This window comes from Hemicordylus capensis, chromosome 1 (assembly GCF_027244095.1).
Source record: "Hemicordylus capensis ecotype Gifberg chromosome 1, rHemCap1.1.pri, whole genome shotgun sequence".
NCBI lineage: Eukaryota > Metazoa > Chordata > Lepidosauria > Squamata > Cordylidae > Hemicordylus > Hemicordylus capensis.
This window is the reverse complement of record NC_069657.1, coordinates 7,515,648-7,541,538: the sequence shown is the minus strand read 5'-3', so window position 1 is coordinate 7,541,538 and position 25,891 is coordinate 7,515,648. Positions and strand designations below refer to the sequence as shown.

At 45.1% G+C, this 25,891-nt stretch overlaps 2 protein-coding genes across 3 annotated transcripts; one reads left to right on the top strand and one right to left on the bottom strand.

The window, feature by feature from the left end:
• The first annotated feature begins 4,412 nt into the window (after positions 1 to 4,412).
• Positions 4,413 to 15,017, top strand: CNIH1 (cornichon family AMPA receptor auxiliary protein 1). Of its 2 annotated transcripts, XM_053285834.1 has the most exons (6): positions 4,413 to 4,604; positions 6,623 to 6,691; positions 6,958 to 7,005; positions 10,925 to 11,037; positions 12,951 to 13,094; positions 14,090 to 15,017. In XM_053285834.1, exons 1-6 carry the CDS (start codon positions 4,524 to 4,526, stop codon positions 14,115 to 14,117), a joined length of 483 nt encoding a protein of 160 aa, XP_053141809.1. In that variant the 5' UTR covers positions 4,413 to 4,523; the 3' UTR covers positions 14,118 to 15,017. The 2 variants fall into 2 exon arrangements, with proteins under 2 accessions (XP_053141809.1, XP_053141810.1); XM_053285835.1 differs by lacking the exon at positions 6,958 to 7,005 and having other exon boundaries at positions 4,417 to 4,604.
• Positions 15,018 to 16,808: 1,791 nt separating this feature from the next.
• Positions 16,809 to 25,785, bottom strand: CDKN3 (cyclin dependent kinase inhibitor 3). Its single transcript, XM_053283657.1, is given in 4 exon segments — positions 16,809 to 20,661; positions 20,664 to 20,696; positions 22,232 to 22,243; positions 22,877 to 25,785. Coding segments are annotated over 4 exon segments (294 nt in total). The 5' UTR covers positions 22,956 to 25,785; the 3' UTR covers positions 16,809 to 20,491.
• Positions 25,786 to 25,891: the final 106 nt, after the last annotated feature.

Here is a 25,891-nt window from a genome sequence, read left to right as displayed (position 1 = left end):
TGATGTCCTTATTCTTCACCTGGTAGGGTAAAATGTACAGACTTCCTGTACTGAAGCTGTGGAAAAATGAACAGCCATAAGTTCTCCTGACTCGGTAGCCTGTTTCTGGACATAGTTGGTACCATGTAGTCAGCAGGAGATGTATAATCATGCAGGGCACTTAATGAGCTTGTAATTACAAATCCATCCTGGATCAATATACTGACTACATATTCTTGGAAGGAACCTCTATATTAATATCTCAAATATTTGTTTGGTTGTAAATGTGTAGATATCGGTTTAAAGAGAAAGCAAGATGCCTCTGAATATCAGTTGGAGGCGGGGAGCAACAGAAGGAAAAAGGGCATGCCCTCATCTCTGGCCTTCTCAGAGGCATCTGGTGGGCCACTGTGGGAAACAGGATGCTGGACTAGATAGGCCTTGGGCCTGATCCAGCAGGGCTGTTCTTATGTAAGAACTGGCCCATAAATTAAAGCCATGGATGGTTCAAATTAATGCTGTATGACCGACTGGGGTAGAACATCTGCTTTGCATACTGAAGATCTCAGGTTCAATCTCTGGCAACATCTCCAGATCGGGCTGAGAAAAGCCTTTGGCTGAAGCCTTGAAGAAGCTGCTGCCAGTCAGTGTAGACAACACTAAGCTAGATGGAACAGTGGCCTGTCTCAGAATAAGGCAGCTTCCTATGTTCCTTTGACTGCAGTCATACTTTCAATATTCAACTCTGACAATGTCCAACCTTGTAATTTTCCTGGAGAGAAAAAAATCGGTTGCAGAGGATTGTAAACAAGGGATGCAGTTAGGCAATTTCAGACTCTGGACATAATGGCCTTACAGGGGCCCTCATTAACAAAAGTTCTTAAAGCAATTTAAATAAAAAATTTTACAGATAAGGGAAATTAATACATACATAATACGATCAGAGTGAAGAGAGGGTTACCTAGCTAGCTAAACTCAAGGCTGTGGCTTAGCATGAATCTTGCATCGTGTTCAGTGATGACCCTCAATGCAAATACGACAGTATATACATATTTGCTTCTCACCAAAAGTTCCCAAAGCGGTGCCCTAACCTGTATCTTGCAGGGTGTAGCCACAAATCGAAGAAAGTTCTGTTGCAGACTTTGGGGAGCCCAGTCCTCCAAGGTCCCCCAAGGGGGCCTTGGTGTTGTGGCTGCCGGCAGAGCAAGATCCTTGGCCTAGCCTCTGACTGCGACTCGTCTGGCTGCTGCCTTTCAGCCTGAACAGAATCTCAGGCAAGAAGGTGGGGGGGGGGAGAGGACTTCTTCAGGCATGCTCTGTGCTCCTCCAGAAACAAGCTGGGGGGTTTCCTTGCACCCGGGCTGGGGCAGTGCTGGGGGGCTCTGGACTTTTGCCTGAAAGTCCAGCCTTAACAGCAACACTGCTGTAAATGTCTCCAGTTGCACCTTTTACAAAAACATTCCATTACCTTGGCCTATATTCCTTCCCCTGCAACGGCAGACAAGTTCGTCCCATCTTGATGACTACAACTCCCATAATCCAGTGGCCAGAGGCCATTGCAGCTGTGGATTATGAGAGTCCCTGTTACAGGAAAAACACTGATTGTGGTGACTTACCTACCAGATTTTTCTTCATCATTCACCACCAAGTACATTCAATCTTGAATTTAGCCTGTTAACATCCAACCTCCTGCCAGGAAGTTCCTTGCCTCTGCCTTATTCCTCACTCATTTCCCAAGAATATGTAACATCCATTGGGTTGTTAAATGGTCCCCTTTCTCTATTCGTGGATCTATTGGAGAATGAATAGTGTCCCTTTCCAGTCCCAAAAGGAAGCACTCAAAGGAGTTACATGTGCTTCAGCTCCCCTCTGCGGTGTACGGTCACACTGGAAAAAAGGTGTGTTGATGGGATTTCTGTCTAAGCTGCTACAGAAAAGCTAAGAGCAAGTCTACCTGTAAGACAGCTCAGGTAAAGCTCATAAACAAGACCTGGTGTAGAGAAGCAGTGCCAGTTTTTTGTCCCCAGAATCTGGGAAGGGGTGTGGTGGTTCCTGCTACGAAAGCCCATGGAAGTTTGACTTGCTGCAGGACTGCAGCAAGAAGTTGGCTGTACGTCTGCCGATCTTTCAGCCGGTGGTGGGGGTGATGGTGCAGCTAGCAATCCAATAACCCAGGGTTTCTTAACCTTGGGCCTCCCAGATGTTGTTGGACTACAACTCCCATCATCCCTAGATATGGCCTTTGTGGCCAGAGGATGATGAGAGTTGTAGTCAAAAGCAACTGGGAGCCTAAGGTTAAGAAACCCTGCACTAAGCCACACCCTGCCCCATTGAATTCAATGGGAACTGGCTCAATTGGGGGACGGACAGACGGATGGACAGCTCGCTCGCTCCCCCTTGTCCCCCCACCCGACAGCCATGGTTGTACCTTTGTGCCTAACAAGTGTAGAATGGCAGAAGCTTCGAATGAGCCGGAGTCTGCCAAGTCGGATGAATGTGGGCCCAGTGCGACAGCCACCGTACGTTTTATCAGCCTGGATGAAACTGGAGGCTTTTATGGCCGCAGCCACAGGAATCATCCTGCTTAATGCTGCTGCACTTTCCCTAAACATCAGGTGGTGACTCATCATGGGCCACCACCACGGAATTACAGTGCACACCTGCTCTGAATGCAGTCCTGCTCCTCCTGCCCCCTGGGCTCATTCACACAATCAGCTCACGCGTGACGAAAGTGAGCCACAGTCTGCGATCCCACCAGAATGGCCACCAAAGCAGCACACAGGCCAGAGCGTGCCCTCAGCGCTCTTGGGAAGTGGGACACGGTGGGAGAGGGAAGCACACCCAGCACTCCTTTAGTGGCCGTGTGTGAACAACCAGAGAAAGGAAGGAGGGCCCGTAGATAGCCCAGTGGCAGCGGAGCACAGGCTTTGCAGACAGAAGGTCCTAGAGTAGGGCTGCTCCATTTGGGCCCTCCTGCAGATGTTGGCCTACAATTCCCATAATCCCTGGCTATTGGCCACTGTTGCTGGAGATTGTGGGAGTCGTAGTTTAGCAACATCTGGAGTGGGGGGTGGCTGGATTGAGCAGGCCTGTGTGAGATTCATTCCCTGCCACCTCCAGGTAAGGCTAGGAAAGCCACTTGAAAAGCTGCTGCCAGTCAGAGTAGTAGAGGATACTCAGCTGCACAGCAGGCTGGTGGCTTGATTCAGTAGGACATGGCTTTGATTGGTTTGCTTATTCCAGTTATATACCGCCAATCACTGGATTGGTTTCCAACACAATTCATTCGGGAAGGACCAGAGTGTTCCCTCTAACAGGGATTCCCAGATGTTGATGACTACAACTCCCATAAGTCCCAAGCAAAAGCTGTTGCAGCTGAGGATTCTGGGATTTGTAGTCAACCACATCTGGGAACCCCTGTTAGTCCGCTGGATGGGGACTGTAGGCGGGCCAGCGGCAGAGCAGAGGCTCTGCATGTGCAATGTCCCAAGTCAAGTCAAGTCCCCGGCGGGCAGTACATGCAGCCAGGAAAGGCCCCTGGGGCCTAGAGAGAGCAGCCGCTGCCAGCCAGGCCCTGCAGGCACCAGAAAGCAGCCGCTGGGGGGTGGCCAGATTGGGAATTAATGTAGCAGCCAGATAAGCCAAAAATAAGCCAAGAGGCGAGCAGGGTCAAATGTGGCCATAAGAACAGCCCTGCTGGATCAGGCCCAAGGAGGCCCATCTAGTCCAGTATCCTGTTTCGCACAGTGGCCCACCAGATGCCGCTGGAAGCCACAGGCAGGAGTTGAGGGCATGCCCTCTGTCCTGCTGTTACTCCCCTGCAACTGGTAAAGTAAAATGTGTTGTCAAGTCGATTTCAACTCCTGGCGCCCACAGTGTCCTGTGGTTTTCTTTTGGTAGAATACAGGAGGGGTTTGCCATTGCCTCCTCCCGCACATTGTGAGGTGATGCCTTTCAGCATCTACCAGCGGGGATTCGAACCGGCAACCTTCTGCTTGTTAGTCAAGCATTTCCCCTCTGCGCCTTAGGTGGCTGCCAGATAGGACGTTAGTGTGACAGCCAGATAAGGCAAAAATAAGCCAAGAGGCGAATTAGGGCCAAAACTTGAGGTCCTGGGGATAGACAATCTCTTACGGGATTGGTTGTTTGTTTCTGGGGGTGGGGAGGAGAGGGGAGTTTTTCGGGGGGACGCCAGGAACAAAGCCAAAATTCAAAGCCAGAGGTGTCCGCAGGAAAAAGCCAGGGCAATCTCCTCCAGCCAGACGCCTTAGGGAAAAGCCAGATTTCTGGGATTTGGCTTAGAACGAGCCAATTTGGCGACCGCGGGCAGCTTCCCATCCGCTCATGCGCGGGCGAGGCAGATGCAATCCCACCCACCTCCGCCAGCCGCCGCTGTGGCGCGGCCCTTCCTCTGCCCCGCCCCGCCCGCCACAGCGCCTGCGCAGTCGCCGCTCTCTGCCTCTTCCTCCAGGCCCGGCGGCCCTGAATGATCCGGCCCGGCATCCCCCGCGCGCCGCCGCCGCCGCCGCTGGGCCCGCTCCGCCATGGCCTTCACGTTCGCCGCCTTCTGCTACATGCTGGCGCTGCTCCTCACCGCCGCCCTCATCTTCTTCGCCATCTGGCATGTGAGTGGCGGGTGCGGGGGGAGGAGATATGTGGGGCGAGGGGAGGGGTCCTGTGTGCTTGGGGAGAGGAGTGGCTGAGGAGGGCAAGGGGGGCCCCCCTGGCGGGAGGGGGAGGCAAGAACCACCCCCCCCATGGGAAGAAGCGCGGGGGGAGGTGTTGGGGGTCCTGAGCTGAGAGGCGATGGGAGCTGGGGGCGGGGGGACAGCTGGGGGTGTGTGGCAGTTGGGGTGAGGGGTGGGGGGCAGGTGGGGGAGGGTTGCGAGGGGGCCGTGAAAAAGGTGGAAGCTTGACTTGGGGAGGGGGAGCGAGGAAGCAGCTGGGAAGGAGTGGGGGGCGTCATGCGTGTATCTGGGGGCAACGGAGCTGGGGGGGGGTATGAGAAACATGACAAAACTAAGGGGGGTGGGTTGTGGGAGAGAAGGTCAGTCCCTGTGTGGGGTGTGTGTGAGCTCCTGGGGGTGGTGGTTTCTGAGTTGTGTGTGAAGGGTAGAAGTTTAATTTGGGGTGCCAGCAAGGGGTCTAGGTGGAGAGGTGTGGGGAATACCTGGGGGCAGTGTTCCCTCTAGCAGGGATTCCCAGTTGCTGTTCAGGACCACTCTCAGCATCCCTAGCTGCAGTGGCCTTTGGCTGGGGATGGTGGGAGTTGCAGTCAACAACATCTGGGGATCCCTCTTACAGGGAGCGCTGCCTGGGGGTGGAATATAGTGTTTATGGGAGGATGGGGTGTAAAGGGGGAAGTATCAAAGCAATGGGGGTCGGGGGAGGCGAATAGGGAGCTTAGGGGTGTGTGGGTGTGGGTGGCGGTAAGCAGCAGCTAAAAGCTGTCTGAAATAATGGGGAAGTAAGTGTGTGTCAGAGGGAGATATGGAGTGCTATAGGGTGTGTGTTTGTAAGAGGTCTTATTCTTGTATCTGTGGGGAGTTCTTTCCTCACACACCTTCTGCCCACTTCTCCATTCCCCAAGCAGAACAGTGTCGTTTTGTCCTCTCTGATGCTGGAGGATGCATTACAGCAACTTTGTCCAAATATTAGAAAAGGAGGATGGAGCACATTTCTGGGAGTTGTTAGAAGTGACACTTTTTTACAGGGTTACCATCTGATGGCCTATGGTCATGTATTTATTTCATATACTATTTCTGATTCAGCAGGAAGTTGCTGGGTGGTGCTGTGCCATCACTTGGTGTGTGTATCCTAGGCTTGTGCAGAGATGGAATAAGGCTTTAGGTGCTATGTCTTAAAGTTATCCCAAGTACCTTCCTTCCAAATCTCTCATCTCTTATTCACCTGCCATTTGCTACCCATTTCTGAAGTACACACACGATTGAAAAACTTGCTCTCCCAGCAAATCCGTTTGGACTGGTGTTACACTGTACAGAAAAGGAAAGCATTTACTAATTTGCATCAGGATAAAATGTGTCCATGGGTCTGTGTTCTACAAATGTGTAAAGAAGTAGCCTTTTTAGGATTTTAGCAGTCTTCTGCCTGTAGAATTATATAGGAGCATAGGAACCTGCCGTATACCGAGTCAGACCATTGGTGTGTCTGCACTGACTGGCAGTGACTCTCCCAGGCTTTCAGGCAGCTGCTAGGGATTAAATTGGGGACCTTCTGTATGCAAAGCAGATGCTCTTGCTGCTGAGCTATGGCCATTGGGCTACCTAATTGTTCAAAAACATTGCCAGCTTTCAAACCTAACCTGTACTCTGCCTGTCCTCTCATTCTGCCAGGTTACAAATCATTTACAAAAAACAGCCCTGTGAGCTTAGCGATTCTGCTCAAGCCTGGGGAGTGAGCCAAGGGCTCTGCTTGTGTTCATGAGAGAGGAAGTTCCCTCTCTTGTATTTAAAATGAGCCTGGCTCGTGTTTGTGAGGCTGTCTAGCCCTCTCTGATGGGAGGGTTCCATCTGAGTTTGGATTTAGGACTTGGTTTGGTCAGGGTGTGGTGCTTTTGGATGGGGTTACTCACCCAGTTGAACTGCTCTCACACTGCTGTCTAACTGTTGTAATTTTATTTTAGATTATAGCTTTTGATGAGCTGAAGACTGACTACAAGAATCCCATAGACCAGTGTAATACACTCAACCCTGTAAGTCTACATGAGAGAGATCTCTTTGCATGAGTTCCTAGTCAGGTTCTCTCTCTCTTTTTGTAATCGTAATTAAAGCTGATTTGATGTATGTCAGTAAAAAGTTGTTTGTTAATATCTAATAGACTTAAAATGCCTTGGCAGAATTCTTTCTCTGTCTCCCTTTTTTTCCAAGCTTGAAATTCTGACTTATTTATCTTCTGGTGATCTTGTCAGCTGTCATACTAACATTCTTTCAATCTGCTTTTTACATTTTCGGCACAAAGACAATTGAAAAGGTTAAAAAGATTAAAAGAGTCAAAATTGCATTAAAGGTGTGTACTGCTTTTTAGTTTAATGTTTTAATGCCACTCTTCTTTGCTTTCCATTTGTTAGGAACATCTGTGTGACTTATGTTAACTTATTTTTGTTCAGTGTGCTTGTTCATCTGCCTGTCTTGTCTATTCAGGGGTTGTAATAACTTCATGGACTCTGTGCATTGTAAGTTCACTTGCTTAGTAAGAGATGGGGAAAACTGTTACATGCTTAAATGATTGTATAATTAGTCAAAGTTGCTAACAGACCTTTGTTATATTTAAAAGGTTTGTTTTTATATGGAAAAAACAAAACCATCCAACCAGGTACTTCTAATCAGGATTTGCATAGCCTGGTTTCAAACCCTAGTTAAGATGGAATTTTTAGTTAACGTCTGAGTAGATGTAATGCTAAGCAGGATTAAATCTAACAAGGAAATTCAGATTGGAGAGGGGATGATGGGGAACATAGCCTCCCAAGATTGGTGCCTTCATTTGCAATACATGGTCTGCAGGGAATAAGTGCTGCATCTACATCAGACCTTAATAAGAGACATAATGGACTGGGCTGGTCATTGCACAGATCCAAGATATTAAACCTTGGCTTCATGCAAAGACTCAGAGCTTCAGGAGCACATGTTCCTTCCTCCCTTTGCACATGAGCATTGAATGAATTCTGATTGTGAGTAGAAATGAGCCTGGATTGGTTGTGATGTCCAAATCAACCATGTTTCTAACCCTCATTAGAAGGGTTCTTCCAAGACGCGAAGGTGAAAGGGGAGTGTGTGCACCTGGGGCTGTGAGTCATCGCATGAAACCAAGGTTTAATCCTGGGTCTGCATAACATTTGAACAAGTGCAATCTAAGTTTGTATCTTGTATCTGTGCAAAATGTTTAAAGCCATAGCTGGATAACATGCAGTCCAAAGACTCTTCTTTTGAGGTGTTCCTTCTTGATGGAAATTCAAACCCTGCAGTGTCTTTGGCCTGTGAGGAGAAGCTATCCATCGAAGACTGTGGCGTTTTCACAGTTGACAGTTGTTGGAGAGGGTAGAGTTGGTCAGATAGTGAGCAAAATACATTATTTATATATATCAATCTACACTTACTTGTGTTGGAAGGCCAACACAAAGTAGTCCAACTTCTAATGTTACCCCTGTTACTTGAAGCAGAAGGGGTGCTGTAAGAACTTGCTTTAGCACAAAAAAACTTTCTTGTGTGACCTAAAAAGAGATCACAGGCTGTGTAGGTGTTTCCACTAGAAGGCAGGTGTATGGAAGAGAGAGAATTCAGTGAGTCTGGACAGTGGTTGTGCATGGAACAGTTTACCCTACTCAGTCATCTCTCATTCACTGTTTGATGGGAAGGAAAATTTCACAAACCAAAAAAATAATTACCATATGCATGTTAGACGTGACTATCAGTGCCTTTCTGAGATATATGTTTAATTACTTTAAACAGGTGAGAGTCTTTGGATCACCTTCATGTAACTAAATTGGATCGGTGGGGGCGGGAGCATAGAAGCAGTGTGTAAGAAGGATGTGCAGAATGTAGGACAGAAATAACCTGCAAGAATAAGAAATGGCCAGCCACTGGACAAAATTGTTAGCATCAAATGCTTCCTGGCTGAGTTGCTTTACATGTTACTTTTACATGTTTAGTCTCCATATTGTTTGGCACCTGTAGCTGGGATTTCTACTTGTGACTCTGAGTACCCTGTGCTAAATGCAGTGCACAAACCTGTCTTGTACTTGGGATGTATTGATAGTTGCGAACTCAAATTGAAGATTATCCAGCAAAACTGCATCCTCTAGTATCATCTGTTGTGAATCATTGCCAGTTTTGTTGAATATAGACGACTGTCCATGTTGGGCACCCACAAAAACAGAGTGTACTCTAATCTGTATGTGTTGATTGAAATGCATCAGGTTAAGAAGTTCTAATAGTTTGATGGTTTTTAATAGTTTTATCATTGTTTTACATTTTAAATTGTTGTAATGTTTTAAACCTTTTTTTCTTGTTGTTTTTATTTAAACTACCCAGAGACTTGCATTTTGGGCGGTATACAAATATGTTAAATAAATAAAAAATAAAAATAAATAAGGAGGTAGTTATCAGAAATGTGAGTTGAATATGTGTTTTCCATAGTGCATAACCCACCACCCCCGGCACCAAAATACTTGTTGCTAATGTCTAGGAATGTGATTTTTCTCCCCACTGCCTACTACCCACAATTTTATATAGGAATAGTTCCTGAGTGCTTATTTCTGCACAGACAAGTTTGAAATACTTTTCCAGGCCTGTTTACTCCCTTCTGCACAGCAGAAGTTGCACTTATTATTTGTATGCATTAGTTTGTACCAGGCCTACTCAACTTAGCCCCCCCCCCCAGCTGTTTTTGAACTACAACCCCCATAATCCCCAGCCACAGTGGCCAATAGCCAGGTATTATGGGAATTGCAGGCCAACATCTGCAGGAGGGTCGAAGTTGAGTAGCCCTAGTTTGTACTATAGTAGTGGACCCAGCTCTGTCTAATTCTTTGTAAGGGGAAAAGGTCTTCTGGAAAGCATTTTGTTATTAACATACACAGCACTTTTAATTTCAGAATGCAGACAAACAGTAGAGCACAGCTTTATCTGAGTACTCTGGGACATCCAAAACACCCAGAAAATGTAGACGTATAAGAGTAGCATAGTATTGTACAGTCCTGAGTCTGGCAGTGGAGTCAATGGAAAGAAGCTGATGGTAGAGTAGGCTTTAGGATACTCCATCTTTAGGTTCTTTCCTAAAGCCTTAGAATCCAGAAAGCAAACAAAGCTCAAAAATGTTAAAATCTACTAAATAAAAGTTTAAATATAAATATAAATAATGATTTTTTTTTTTAGAGCGAGCTCGCTCATTGTTTCATGTCTTTCAGAGAGTTAGCCCTGCTAGTATTGTCTTGCCTAACCACCATGTTATGTTACATGTGTCACTAGGAATGACATGCCTAACTTTTCTTTGACGAATAGTTGCTTGGGATCAGGACAGTGGAGGGGGAGTGCCTTCAGCCTTTGCTCCTGCTGCAACCCCATCAGTCTTTTCTACTTCTACCGTGGCTGTTTGACCCATGAGGAAAGCTGCAATTGGGGAACCCCAATCTGGAACCAGACCGTGGCAGGGCAGAGTATTAAAGCACTCCTCCCCATACAGTTGCACTCTGAATCAAGACTTTCATTGCTACTGTTTAACAGAGAAAATGCATTACTTCCAGTGTCTTAGCCCTGATTGAGAGATACAATGTGGTTTAGCCCTGACTGAGAGATGCAATGGACAAAGTTTGTTATCTCTGGAATTGTTTTCTGAAAATGAAATGTCAAACATTGTTTCTTCTCTTGTGTGTAACTTGGACATGAAAGCACATGCAATTTAGACATGTATGCTGTTATGTTAGCCATTACATGTTGTGATGAAGTAGAGGTTGCTTTTGCTGCTAGGTAACTGAAATCCTTCTTGTAAACCGTGGGTTTGAAGGTAGCTTGTTAGAGGTAATCAGGAATCTTCCAGAGCTTGTTTCCGTAGACCATCTGCTAATGTGATATGGCGACAGATGGAAACTGCTCCAGAGTAAACCTAGTTTCCCTCTGGGATGGAAGTTGGAAAAGCTAAGGTGTGTATACGCCTTCAACATAACTGATGAGCCTCTGTGAAGTATGCAAAGGTTGCTTATTTTCTTACTGCAGATTGTATAAATGGTATTGGTGCTAACACAGGTCCCCAAGTTTTATATGGATTATACCATAGGAAAATCATCAGGACACATTTAACAGGAGTTCTTGACATTGGCGTATCTTGTCTGATGCTGGCTTTGTTTGTTGTGACACTTTTTCTTGTTCCAAATGTAACCTAATTCACTAAATGCTCAAACTGACTGTTCTGACTGGTGTATCTTCCTTTGCAGCTTGTACTCCCAGAGTACCTCATCCATGCGTTCTTCTGTGTAATGTTTCTGTGTGCAACAGAATGGCTTACCCTGGGTCTCAATATGCCATTGTTGGCTTACCACATTTGGAGGTAATGCGGGTATCATTTTATGCATGGAAACACACTTTTGGCTGTACTGTTTCATTTGAACTACCCCGTTGACTTTCTGTGGAAACTAAGTATGTGCAGAAATTAGGGCTGTGTCATTTCTTTGAAGGAAAAGCAAGTTTCAGTCTCTCACAGTTGCAGAGAAACCGTAAATGATGTAAGTTGCAACTGAATAGGTGGTCCACACAATTATGAATAGGTAGGAGAAGCCTCCTAGCTTTGTTTGGGAGCTGCATGTGCTCCAGTTCTCTACTCATGTGTGAGTGAAAAACAAGGTCAAGGCAGTGTCAGTGTTCTTGTACTAAGCAGCAGGCTTTTTCTCTTACCTTGTTCAAGGCTTGGGTACGGCTGCTGGGTAGGAGGAAGTCCTCCACCAACCTGTTGCTTAGCACAGGCTCACTGCCGACACCTCCGGCCTTGTTCCTCAAGCAAGCAGATCCTGATCTAAGGTAGGAGGTTTCTCCCTCACTATTCATAATTGTGTGGACCAGCCTAATGAAGGCTTTGGTGCACCATGCAGGTCTCTGTCCTTTCCATGATGTTTGTTTTCGGAGATAGCTGTTTGCTCTGATAATCACAGCACAGGAGCAAGGCCTTAACACAAGCTCCTACACACTGTCGGTATTGCTTCAATTGGGGTTATATTCTTATTTTTAAAGATAAGTACATAATTGCCTGTGCTGCGTCATATCAAGAGTCTCTCTAGTCCCACACTATATCTGCAACAGTGGTCAATTGGGTGCCCCAGGAAGCTCACAAAATGGAGAAAACTGCCTGTTGCTTGTCCCCAGGATCTGGTCATCAGAAATTTGTTGCCTCTGAATACAGAGGCTGTACTTTGCTGTCATGGTTGGTAGCCATTTGTTCCCTGCATTTTAGCTTTCTGTTCTCCCCTCCCCAGCAACTTAAATCGGTGGTCTTCACTGTAAGACCCATTGGTGGCCCTCATCAATCAGAAGTGCAGTTCCCTGCTTAACTGTTTATTGGGTCTGTAGGAAACTTTGGCCAAAGCTGAATACTCTACACAGTTCCCGTGGCACCTTGTGGAGGTGACCATTCTCTCCATGCAGTGCTGTGCTTTGCCCTTTGAGAGAACCGGAGCTCTCTCCAGCCCCTGCACCATCTCGGAAGACATGAAGAGAGTGCTGGCCAGGGTAGCCCCAGTGCTTTCCTCCTAGCACTCTTAAGAGAGATCTGTTTCTCTTAGAGGGCCCTCTCAGCACTGAGAAAAGCCCAGTACTATGCAGAGGTCAGCGTAGTGGGAAATAGCTCTCACTTTGAAGGCTTTTTGCGGAAGTGGCCCTCACTTGAAAAACAGTGAAGATCATTGGCTTAAAACATAAAATGTTTTTAAAAACCCATTATAAGGTGTACTTAATATTTTAATTTTAAAAGAAAAGAAAAACCAAGAACAGAGAAGCCAGCTCAGCACTTTTAACGGGCGACTAACTCTCAAATGCCTGATGGAAGAGACTCCATTCCATTCCAGCTCTAGAAAAGTGACTAATGTTGAAGCAGATAACAGGATTTTTCTAGGTTAGGTTTGATAGCATGCATTTCTCTAAATCAGTGCAATTTCTTTTGGCCAAAGCTTTGCTCAGCTCATACATTTTGATAAGTTTGAAACCTTGAAAAGTGGCAAAGATGAATTAGGCAGAGATTTGTCAGTTCCATGAATGCAGCTGCATTTTTGTGTATCTGCTGATTAAAGCAAGTTGATGTATGAGCATTGCACAGACACTGAATAAATTGTGGGATAGACCATGTGTTTCTGCCATATAATTGTAGGTGCAGTTCTTCTTCTTTTTTTTTTTTGCATGTATATTGATGTTTAAAAAGAGAAACTCCTTTCCTTGAAGTCTTAAAAAAAATCAATAGACATTCACTTTTTCCAGGTATATGAGTAGGCCCGTGATGAGTGGACCAGGACTGTATGATCCGACAACTATCATGAATGCAGATATTTTAGCATATTGCCAGAAGGAAGGATGGTGCAAACTAGCATTTTACCTTCTATCCTTTTTTTACTACCTATATGGGTAAGTCACTAATTACATATGCCAAATATTTACATACGACTAATATTTCATTTTTCTTGATTATAACTCATATAGTACAGCTTTTCCAGCAGTAATAACTTGATTTGGTAAATCCCTTGAGCTAAAATGATGGGCGTGACCAAAGGACAGAGTTGCTTGGTACTCTGCCAGGAGGGTCTTAAATGAAATGTGTGGTCCGGGGCCACGTTTTGAGCCCTAGGGAAACAAAAAAACAGGCCATAATGAGTTGATGGAAGTTTAAAATTAGGGATGTGCACTAAATGCTTCAAGCTTCCCCTGCTGAATCACTTTGTCAGGGATGAACAAGCACTTTAAGAGGAGGAAAGCAGGTCTTTCCAGCCCCTCCATGGCTCCTCTGCTGCCCCAGTGTGGCGCTGTCAGGATTGAATGCCCTGCTGTGGAGCTGCAGGGCTGCTCCCAGCAGTGCATGGGGCATCGTTGTCATGGAAATGGCATCTGAGCATGAGCGGACACCATCTTGAGTGGTTAGCATGGTGTGGCTGACTACTTAAGATGGTGTGGATTGATGCTCAGACACCATTTCTGTGACAACAATGCCCCACTCACTGCTGGGAGCAGCCCTGCAGCCCCACGGCAGGGCATTCAATCCTGACAGTGCCACGCTGGGGCAGTGGAGGAGCCATGGAAGAACAGGTAAGACTTGCTTTCCTCCTCTCAAAGTGCTCTCCGCCTCCCAGGTTGTGCACAAAAAGCATCCCTATTTTAAAAGGTGGGTGGAAGTGTTCTCATGTTGTTGGGAATGGGGGGTCGATATAGGTTTCCTTGGTCATGGAAGTAGTGGGGACGCTAATCGAGTGTCTGACCCCAGCCAAGCTCCTTAAACTCCTTGGAGGAGATTGACCAACAAGGGGGAAATACCTTGTGTTTGATGTACCTATACATTCAACAAATGAAAACTTGTGAGAAATGATGTCGCTAAAATTAATATTAGTTTCCCCTTCTTCCCACCACAGCATGATTTATGTTTTGGTGAGCTCTTAAAAGATGACGTCCAGCAGATTGGTTCCACCACAGTGCATGCAGAGAAGCTACAAAACAAAGGATCGTTTTCCGAAAAGAATCTGTTATCAAGATTTAGCTATGGAATCTGACGATCACAGTTCAATAGAGAGAGAAAAATCACACCCTTTTCTTCCCCTCTTAAAAATGTCCACCGTTTATTACTCATGCAAAGACTGGGTTTTTTTTAAATCTTATTTACTGGGATGTTTAAAGTGAAAAGAATTGCATACAAAATAATGTAAAGCAATTGCCTCTGGAATTTAATAGTTTTGACCTTGGACTTAATAAGGAACAGCCGTACCCTCGAAATAATTGTATTAATTGCTGTCCTTAGTATAATAGAGGATCTTTTAATTTTATTTTTTGTTTTCTGGATTTTGTAGTGGCTCATTTGCGTTATGGACCTCCATCTAGCTGTCAGCTGTAGGTACCAAGTGCTTCTGAAGGACTGGATGCTTTTCTGTATGTTATCTCTTAGGTAACCTCTGTGTGTCTTATAGATGAATACATGAGTACAATTGCAGGAAGGATTGTAGTTCAATTTTTTAATATTTGGATATTTTCTCCCTGTAATGTGCATGGCTCAAACTTTCCATATTTAGAGCAAGCAGTAAAAAACCCCTGCTTTAATTTTCCAGTGGATGTGCCAGGGGGAATAGTTATCTGTGAAGGAGTACATTTTGAAAACCACCTTTTTTAAACAAAAGAAACAAGCATCGTGCAACAGTTTCAGACTACTTTAGAACCTGGATCAAATGCGGTGATAAATTTTGTGTTTGCAAGTAGAACTGCAGACAGTTTGAGAAGCACATGCGACGTTGGGCAATTATCCCTGCTGTTCCTTAGTGCAATACAATAAAAACCTCAAAGTAAAATAAAGTGTAGCTTCTTCTGCATGGGTTTTTCAAAGTGCTGAACTGATTTTTTTTTTTTTAGCAAATCTCTATACCAGCAGCCTGAAAACAGGACTTCTTGCATTAAGCAGCCTAGGTTCTGCCCACTGCTAGCTAGTGATGATCCTCTGGATAGCTAGCCTATTCTTTGTGGACCACTCCTTACTGGGATTCTTACAAAGCTGTACCTTGGTTTGATTCTTTCAGAGATAACAGAACATACAACTAATTCCAGACCCTCTTGGCACCCCCAGTGGCAGCAGATAAACAAGGGAAATCCCAGAAACCACCCATTTAGGCAGCCAATGCCTCTAACCTCCAGCAAGGATGGAAGCAATGACTTCTTCCAGGTCGGAGGCTGGCTCTGTCTTTTTTTCTATAGCTTGGAGCCATTCCACCTCCTGTGTCCTGAAGACTGTATCCCAAGGCCTCCTCGAGAGTTCACCTCCTCACCCTCAAGTTCTTACACACCCACTCCCTCTTCCAAAAATCTGATGAAGATGCAGCGGATGTCTTAAGTGATTCAGCATCTAATTCAAATCCAGGCTGTCAAGCCCATGCCTGACAGAGATGGTTTGGGATTTCCCTTGTTTCTCTGCTGCCACTGGGGGCGCCAAGAGGGTCTGGAATTGGTTGTATGTTCTGTTATCTCCAAAAGAAGTAGAGGAGGACCTGGGGAAAGCCCTGTAGGAGTGAAAAGTATTGGAATTATTTCTAAAGTCCCTTCTAGTTGAGGGCATGGCCTTTCTCTTGTCCTGCATCTCCATGAGAACTGGTTCAAGAGACTCCCCAAATAATTTGGCCCCTGTAAAGTGGGTGGAGGCGAGATTGAGTTTGGACTTTGAGGCAACCTGCCAGTTCTTTAACCAGAGGCATCTCCTGACTGCTACACCAACCGCCATAGACCTGGTTGTTGGATGCAATCCAAACTAGAATTGACCATGAAGGCTGCTGCCATGGCTATTTTGTTGATGCCTTGTCTAAGCTTCTTGTTCTCAGGAGGAATGAGCAGCACAAGTTCCTTAGCCCATAAGACTGAGGCCCGTGCAAAAACAATCAGGAGATTCTTATCCTCGGGTACCTAGAGCTGCTCCTTTCCGTCCTTATTCACGAGTGTTCCTGAAACCAACTGCGCCACTGGAGATTCTACAGTGGGAGATACTAGTAAAGCCATGACGTCATCAGGGAGAGTATAACGCTTCTTGGGACAGGGGGAGGAAGGCTTAGCAGAGAAGGGGACCTTCTATTCCACCAGCGTGGTATCCTTAAACAGGGAGGAAGGGAACAGAAGAAGAGGAAGAAGTATAAGGAAAAACAACCTGGTCCAGACTCGCTTGAGCTTGTGACACAGCCTTGGAAGAGACATCCTTAATGGCTCTCCTTGCTTTGGTTAAGAGTATCTCAAATTCTGCTGCTGAGAAAAGTCTAACTGAATTAGCTGGTTGAAGGGAAGGTTCCTCATCAGAAAGCTCTCCCTCCTCAGTATCTGAATCTGAAGGGGAGTGAGAAGAACTGGAGGGAGGGGTTCTGAGGCCGTTTTATGTGGAACAACAGGAGGGATGGGAGGATTCAGGAGTCTAGTAGGTAGACGGGGGGCCAGTAAGGACAGAGTCAGTGTAGCTGGCGGAAGGGGAGGTTTCTTGTGGAGGGGAGGAGGATCCTCCTGTGATGAAGGGGGGGAGGGGGGTCTCTTTGTGTGTAAGCCTTCAGTGTCTGGGTATAAAGCATCCCTTTCATCCAATGGAATGACCCCTCTAGTAGGGCTGGAGCCCAGCAAAGATGAAAGGAACACCAGCTTGGAGAGTCATTTCAGTTGCTGCAGGACAGGTGCTGCTAGGGCCGGGACGGGAATGAGGGGAGGAGGTGGGGGGGAGGAGATGCCATAGCTTTAAGTTCCTTTGAATAAATTCCCTTAACCAGCTTCCATGGTCTGGGGGTTCCCAAAGGGATGGTACTCACGTCCCCTTGAGGCAAGCGTGGCTGTTCAACAGAGGGTGGTGGAGCTGCATTAAAGATCGGGTCACCCAGGTCAGGTGTATCCGCAGATTCAGTTGTCGGTGTTGCTGGCTGGGATGGGTGGGGGAGGGAGAATGACAGTCAAAATGGGTTCCCCTTCCCCCAGTTGGTGGCCAGAAAGCTTTGACGTGGGTGTGAAAAAGCTCCATGGTAGAGCGGCAGAAAAAACACTACCATGGAAGTGGTAGAAAAGAAAATTAACCAATTAAAAGGTAATGGAGCCAATTGATCAAATAGGAAAACTCAAAAAATGTTTAGGAACCAAACTGCAGAAACATGACTCCCCACCCTGGCACGAGGGAAGGCTAGGGAAAGAGGGAGGGCTAGGGAGGGAGAAAGGCAAGCCTGCAAAAGGAGTCGGAGCTCTCTCAAAGCGCTGTTCACTGAGGTGAGACAGGATCAGAACTGGGGTTTTTGGCACCTCCAGCCTAACTACCAGATATGAGTTCTGCTTTGAAAATCTATTTCTTGAGGCATGATCGGTGCGCAACCCATGGTTAAGGATGACCTCAGACAAGCGGAAAAGTATAACTATTTCTTCATTTATGTGACTTGTAACCAAAGTAGAATATTAAATTGGATCCAAGAGCTGGTAGAGTGCATTGACTACTGTGCTGTCCACAAGGGAGTCCTGTGTTCATTAGTTTGCACAAAGGAGTTCCAATTAGTATTTGGTCACAATGTCCAGCAAACAAAATCTATTATGTTCTTACGTTAATATGTGCCACAGCATATATACATGGACACTGCAGCCCAGACAGCAACTGTCTTCCACTCCTGCCTTTCACAGACAAACCAGCCCAAGTTAGAACTGACAGGTCAAACCCTGACTTCTCACAAGCCTACTTGTCATCCAAAGGTGAAGCATTTTGAACCTTTTTTTAACATAGTGATGTCACCCCAAGTTGTCCACCAGGTGAAATCAATTGTGTGATTGTTTCAAACTCTCCAAACTGCAGCTAACCACAACCTTCGTTAAGCTAATTTTGGGGAGGTGTGCACAGACATATCAAATTGTGATTTGGACACATGTTGATAAAGTCATTCTTTCACCACATGGTGCAGTCAATTTTGGCTCACTTCTTTGTGCTAGCTGAAGGTGGCTGTGTGAAATGGCCCAGAGAGGCAGAGCTTAGCTAGGCACACAACTCTCTGGTTCTCTTGTTCCAGAGCCTCATAGTTTTCAGCCTCTCGGTAAATTGTTGTGAAAGGAGAGGGTCTGGTGCTCTTCAAAACACAAAAACAATGAGTCTGTAGGAGGGAACAGGAGAACACTGAGAATTCCTTCTACCCAGCAGTGAAAGGGAGCCTTCTGTGAGGATGCATCCCTGAGTAATGCTGAAGGAAATTTTGTATCAAGAGGACACTAGTTCATGCTCAGACTGGTTCATGCAGGGGGTGGAAATAGTCGTGAAATCAAACTAAAATGTGCAGTAGGAATTTTTCTTTTTTTTTTTTTTTTGGATTACGGAGATAGGATTGTCAAAGTACTCCATAGCAGCTGAAAGATATTTTAAACAACTGAATTGCAATCACAGTCAGTGTTGTAAGTCAGAGCCATTTCTATGTTGCTCTAGCCACGGGTTTCCAGATTGGTTTTGGTAGGCAACCCTTAATATACTGATGGGGATCCAAGTGTCAGGAGCTTCACCTTGAAAGCAATGTCCTATCCTAGAACGATTAATAATAGGTGCTCTCTAGATTTCTCATAATACGTGTTCTAAAACAGTAGCTTCTCTGTGATCAGAAGACACATGATTTAGCTTAATTTCTGAAGCTAAGCCAATGGTTTGCCCAGTGTCTGGCTGGGAGGCTGCTGGAAATCACTTGCATGTTGCTCTTGAGTTCTGTAGAGGAAGGTCAAGCTACAAGTATAATGAACAATTTTGGAAACAAGCATAGGAACATAAGAACAGCCCTGCTAGATCAGGCCCAAGGCCCATCTAGTCCAGCATCCTGTTTTGCACAGTGGCCCACCAGATGCCTCTGGGGAGCCCACAGGCAAGAGGTATGTGCATGCCCTCTCTCTGGCTGTTACTCCCCTGCAACTGGTACTCAGAGGCATCCTGCCTTTGAGGCTGAAGGTGGCCTATAGCCCTCCGACTAGTAGCCGTTGATAGACCTCTCCTCCATGAGGTTATCCAAACCCCTCTTAAAGCCATCCAGGTTGTTGGCTGTCACCACATCCTGTGGCAGAGAGTTCCACAAGTGGATCACGTGAAAAAGTGTGAAAAAGTACTTCCATTTGTTGGTCCTAAATTTCCTGGAAATTTCATGGGATGACCCCTGGTTCTAGTGTTATGTGAGAGGGAGAAGAATTTCTTTCTCCACACCATGCATGATTTTATAGACCTCTATCATGTCTCCCCGCAGTCGTCTTTTTTCTAAACTAAAAAGCCCCAGGTGTTGTATTCTTGCCTCATAAGAAAGGTGCTCTAGGCCCCTGATCATCTTGGTTGCCCTCTTCTGCACCTTTTCCAGTTCTACAATGTCCTTTTTTAGATGTGGTGACCAGAATTGTACGCAGTACTCCAAGTGTGGTCGCACCATAGTTTTGTATAAGGGCATTATAATATTAGCCGTTTTATTTTCAATCCCTTTCCTAATGATCCCTAGCATGGAATTGGCCTTTTTCACTGCTGTTGCACATTGAGTCGACACTTTCAACGAGCTGTCTGCCACAACCCCAAGATCCCTCTCCTGGTTAGTCACCAACAGCTCAGATCCCATCAGCATATACTTGAAGTTGAAGCACCCACCAGCAGTCAACAGGAATACATCTTGTAATAGCAGACATCTTCCTTCACATCCTTTCTAGTCTTGTGGTAGCAAGCATGAATTGTCCCCTTTGCTAAGAAGGATCTGTCCTGGATTGCATTTGAATGGCAGATGCCTGTGTGAACTCTGTAAGATATTCCCCTTAGAGGATGCAGCTGCTCTGGGAAGAGCACCTGTGTGCCTGCATGCAGAAGGTTCCAAGTTCCCTCCCTGGCAGCATCTCCAATTTAGGGCTGAGAGAGACTCCTGCCTGCAACCTTGGAGAAGCTACTGCCAGTCTGTGTAGACAATACTGAGCTAGATGGACCAAGGGTATGGCCAAGTATAATGCAGCTTCCTATGTTACTATCACTTTACTTCCATTTCCCCCCAAACTGCCTTGTTATTGAATCTTCTTTATGCAGGAAGATTCCATAAGGTATATCTGTACTTATTTTATTTTCTCCCAGCAATACTGGGATGCTGTAGTGGGGAGTGGCAGCAGCTAGGCAGAGGCAAATCTGGGAACTGTGGTGACAGCAGAAAAATTAAAGGTTGCAGCATCCTGTTGCGTGCGCGTGCACGTGTGTGTGCGCGCGTGCATGCATGTGCATGCTTCGACTATCCACATGTATGAAGGAGGATTAAAAACAATCAGTGCAATGGAACTCACTGTATTAAGGTTTTCTAAGTATATTTCAGGCAGTTCTTCACTTCATGTAGTTGCAGAATCATGCAGCATATGGCAATGTCTGGTGCATCTCCATCAGGAATTGGGTGATGGTGCACAGTGAACCCATGGTCTGATATTCCTAGGAGGCTGAAAACACGGTACTTTGAGAGTTCCACTCTGGTACCAAGATATCCTGCACTCCATAGCTCTTCAGTTCTCCTTAAAAAACCCCAAGATATTTATTTGTTAACTAGATTAAATCAGAAAGGTCTTATGGATTCTAATTAAAAAATAATTCCAAATTGACTCTGCAGGAAGGAAACCGGATATTCTGTGACCCAATTTTTCAGCAAATTAAAGATACTATGCTTGAAGTTTGCTAATTCTAATAACTGAAATGGAAGGACTCTGTCCTGGCCTGGGGTGCCCCTGGGTAATTTTGGTGCCTGGGCTGCCCCCTCTGCGAGGTGCCCCCCCCCTGCTTTCAGGCCCCCTGAAACCTACTTTTGGGGGCTTCCTGTGGCCCCCAAAACATTTTTTTAAAAAACATTTCAGCCGCCGCATGGCCAAGGGGTGGCTACTGGGGTGTGTGTGAGCCGAGCAGTCATCCTCCCCGCCCCCCGCCCCGGTGGCGGGAACAACAGCTGAGCCTGTCCTTTCAGCCCAGTGGCTGTTGCTAACTGCGAAGTGCGCCTGCGCAGTTGAGAGAGAGCGTTGCAAGCCTGTGACATCACGGACTTGCGATGATCTCTCTCAACTGCACAGGCCCGCCGCGCAGTTAGCAACAGCTGCTGGACCGAAAGGATAGGGCCAGTGGTTGCTCCTGCTGCCGTTGCCATCGCCGAGGGCGGCGGGGGAGGATGACTGCTTGGCTAACCACCCCCCTGGTCGCACAGTGGCTGAAATAAAACAAAGGAAGGAGGTTCACCATGGCTACAGGAGCCCCCCCGCCATTTGGAGGCCCTCCCCCCAATAAAACACCTTGGAGGCCACGGACTGGGGCCCCAAGGTCTGGGGGTTATAGCGCCTCTGGTCCTGGAATTTGATTGTTGTGGTCAGGGTTGAGATAAGATATAAGAAATAGAAAAACCAGGGCAAGCAGATGCTGAGCTCAAAAACTCCTCAGGCATGGACATATAGTTACCAGTGACTTTTTGAAGGCTGCTTCTAATACTTTTGAATCAGCAACCTCAAAGGAAGCAATGTCCATACAAGGAAAAAAGCGTTCAGGTACAAATACTGCTAGCAATATAAAAAGAATGGTTAAACAGAGTGACTTAACTGTATGTTTTCAGACCCTCCAAAGAGGGTCAGGACTAGAGGACGTATTGACACAAGACCAAGGAGAGAGAATACAGGGCTCAAATTCCATGCCAAGGAACTAAACATTCCGTGTTCACAGTTAGGAAGATTACTGCAGGAATTCCATGCATACTGTTTTTGGGGGAAATCTTTTTCTTTCTTAATCTCTTCTTTCAAATAAATTCATAGACTTTTAGAACCATGTGAGCACCTGGTAGTGAACATATTTCCCGGAACTGGCAATAGATTGGCGATAAGTCTAACCTACCAGAAGAAAGTTAAAAATATTTACAATGGTATGTAAATTGCAAGCAGCAGATTTTCTTAACTACTACTATATGTTTTGTCCACTGTTCAGGAGGCAGAGGGTTTAAAATCTGGTTCAAAGGTCCTTGAGATAGCTACACACAAAGATTTTATTAGCCAGGCCCGCAGAGGGATGTAAAATTTGCCTTCAGGGCTGCCTAGGATAGAGATATATGAGAAGACTTGTTTAACACAATCCAAGAACTACTAGCTTTACACTGATATACGACCCTGAGAAAATGTGGGGATCAGGGGAAACTTCTTGTGCAGGCAGCCAAATGAATTGTGGGGTACTGCTTGCTGAAGTTGTTTCAGTGAGAAAGTTACCATGTAAATAACTTAATGGAGGAGGCCAAGTGTTTGAGACATAGAAGGCTTTAATGAATTCTACTTTACTGCATGGCCTAGATTTGTCCATTACTCTTGTTTACTCTGCTGTGCTTTCTGCAGAAGTTCAGTAAGGGGAACAATGTTTAATAACAAAATGCGTGGATGCTAAATGCTTTTCTCGAATAAGATGAAGAGCCAGAAGACACACAGGTTCAAGCTTTCGCGGGCTTCTTGGAGCAGGGAGTTCCACGGAAGCAACTGCTGAGAACGTCTCTGTGTGTATCTGATTCCTGACGGAACCCTTGGGAAGCCACTGTCACCTGACCATAAAAACTGAGATGGGACAGAATTAAGGAGTGTAAACAGCAGTAATGAAATGAGGTGATGGTTGTTTGGAAGGCTCTAGTAGAGATTCCCCAGGAAAAATAAGCCGCATTTTTGCTCCAGCACTTTTTGGTTTTACCAAGAAACTTGAAAGGGCATCTGTTCTTCCTCCATGAGTTCCTCATCAGATGAGTCGAACTCGTTTGCCTGCATCATGTGAGCCTCAAGATAAGAGCACAAAAGATATTTACACCACGAACACAGTTTCTGCACACACTACCTAAGGGACACAAAGTAACATGTCTATGCAGCTTAATGAGCATTTAATAGCTGTATGAATTATACCTTTGCATAGCAGCTGATTAACCCAAAACTAGACAATGAAATGTTATTGAACACTGGCCACCATTCATCAAAATAAGGATTGTTACCCAGTGAGTTGTTTATTTTAAATAATAACCAGGCCCAAATTATTTCATAATGTCTTAATTTTACTGTTAGTTTAATGCCTTTATAGCCTTATAGGGCCTTCTCCGCTGCTGCCCCAAGGCTTTGGAATGCGCACCCTAGTGAAATAAGAGACTCCCCATCTCTGAAAAATTTTTAAAAGTCTTTAAAGACACATCTATTCACCCAGGCTTTTAACTGATCCTGTTTTGATTGTTTTTAATGTTTTAGAATATTGTTTTAAAAAATGTTAATTGTGTTTTAAATTTGTTTTTGTTTTAAACTAATGTTTTAATGTTTTTATCTTGTTGTAAATCTCCTAGAGACGTAAGTTTTGGGCGGTATAAAATATGTTAAATTAAAAAATAAATCAAATTTCATATTTAAAAACTGGACATGTTTGTGTTATGTTGTGTACATCTAACAACCTTATTCTCATCAGGCAGTATCCAGACTAGAGGTTGCACAAATGTTAGATGTTTTGCTTGTGTAATGTGTGTGTGATTTTAGATGCATGCACTTTTCTTGAACTCCTCCTGTGCCAATTGAAAACATGCCCTTGAGGGTTAAGGGACATATTTGTAGGGAGCTGCAAAAGGAAAGGGGGATCAGTGAAAATCCTCTCCTTGCACAAGCAGAAGATCTTCTGTTCACACAAGTACTAGTCTGGATGCTGCCCATCCCAAGGAACACAGCCAAAGCTTGCACTCTTCGACTCCCCGTATCATATCAACCTTATGTTCATCACATCTTCTCTGTCCACCTGCATGGTGTAAATACTCTGAAAGCCAGCCCAACACTGGTTTTCAAAGCAGGTTTAATAGGATAATGGCTGTAACAGTTCGCTTTTTCATTTTTTCCAGTGGCCATACAAGATGCGCAACTTGTATTTGTGCCATTTTTGTGCTTGCGCAAGAACACTTTCCCACAACTGCACAAACATTGCATTGCAACACACACACACACACACACACACACACACACACACACACACACACACCATTGTGCAGTATGCCAGTCACCATTTATTATGAATTATATGCAGGACAGCTACAGCTTATACACCCAACAACTAATTAGCTGTATAGGCAGTTATTGCATAGGATAGAAGGGAAACTAGTGTGCTTTATTTATTTGTGTGTGCGCACATGCATGTATACACACATACACACTCATTCACTCACTAGCGTTTTACACAGAGTGAGAAGGCAAGCTAAGAAATCTGGGCAGTCTAGTTTGCATATTATGCAGGGTGGATAAAAATCAATGATTAAAAATAAATAAATAAATCAGATTTTTAAAATTTAAATCAGACTTTTTAAATCAAATGCTTTTTGAGGGGGGGGGAATCTATCTAAAGATAGTTTTCTATTTAAGATACATTATAGTCCAAAGGTATTCATCAAGAAATATGGATTAGTTTTTAATTATGTAGAATTGCTGTGTTTAGAAAACCAAAGAAACTCCATGTTTGCCCAGAATACCTCATTCTAACTTAAAGTAACCCCAGCCCAGCTCAGGGACATCACTGCCTCTCATGATCAATGTCATTATCTCTCTCCACTAAACCGTATCTATGAAACTTGGTTCTCACAAGGTTCTCACTGTTTTTCGCTGACAGTTAAGAAAACAGGATTTAACCAAATAAGGAGTAATCACCAGATGAACAATGAATCATTCGCATGTGTACTAGATACTTAGACCACCATTTTATTGTCGCGTATACTATATCAGCATCATTCAGATTGTTTGTATAAATGTAAGATGCACCTGTAACCAAACTGTAATCGGTTTGAGAGCGTAAGCCTATTGATTACCTATTGCTAAACTGCAGTAGCAATAAAGCCTCTAAATTATGCCCACTGAGTCTGTTTGATTGACTAAGAGGCAGACCCAGGGATGAACCATGTTCACATCAGAATGAATCTTTATGTAAAAAGCCATGATTTAAATCTAGTCTTAGTGACTAGTGATTTACATCGATTTGATTTAAATCAAATCCACCCTGATATTATGCAAATTATATGGTTTAAAAACATTTACATTTATATCCCTCTCTTCTTCCAAGGAGCTCAGAGTGTTGTACATGCTTATTTTTATCCTCACAATAACCCTGTGAGGTAGGCGCGGCTGAGAGATACATGACTGGCCCAGAGTCACCCTGTGAGTTTCATGGTTGAATGGAGATTCAAACTTGGGTCTTCCCGGTCCTAGTCCAACACTCTAACCACTACGCTATGAAGGGCAAGATAACAATTATTTAAAATGAGGAATATATAATTAAAATATGAACACAAAAGCAGTCATATGAGAATGTTATAACTCTCAAGAGAGGTTTTGAGGCCCATTTCCCCAATCCCTAGTCCAGGGATCCTCAAACTTGGGCTCCCAGATGATGTAGGATTACAGCACCCATCAATCCCTGCCTCAGTGGTCAAAGGATGGGATTGATGGGAGTTGTAGTCCATCAACATCTGGGGACCCAATTTCGATAATCCCTGCCAAACTCTGAAGGGTGGTTTGTGGTCACGCAGTACTGAGGGAAATTTACTGTGCAGTACATGCTCAGAGGCACTCTTTATAAATGTACTTTGCAAGCCTCAGTACCGAAAATATCTATGCGGTGGAGCTGAGAATCAACTAAGCCATTGCCCTGCCCTGAGTCGCTCAGACAAGTGCCTGTCACGACAGAAAGCGGGGAAAGA

Excerpts from the sequence above, each read along its gene's own strand:
- CNIH1 (XM_053285834.1), top strand. The coding sequence starts at position 4,524 with ATGGCCTTCACGTTCGCCGCCTTCTGCTACATGCTGGCGCTGCTCCTC. Across the intron at positions 11,038-12,950 it reads TTGGCTTACCACATTTGGAG|GTATATGAGTAGGCCCGTGA; the intron begins GTAATGCGGGTA and ends CACTTTTTCCAG. Across the intron at positions 13,095-14,089 it reads TTTTTTTACTACCTATATGG|CATGATTTATGTTTTGGTGA; the intron begins GTAAGTCACTAA and ends TTCCCACCACAG.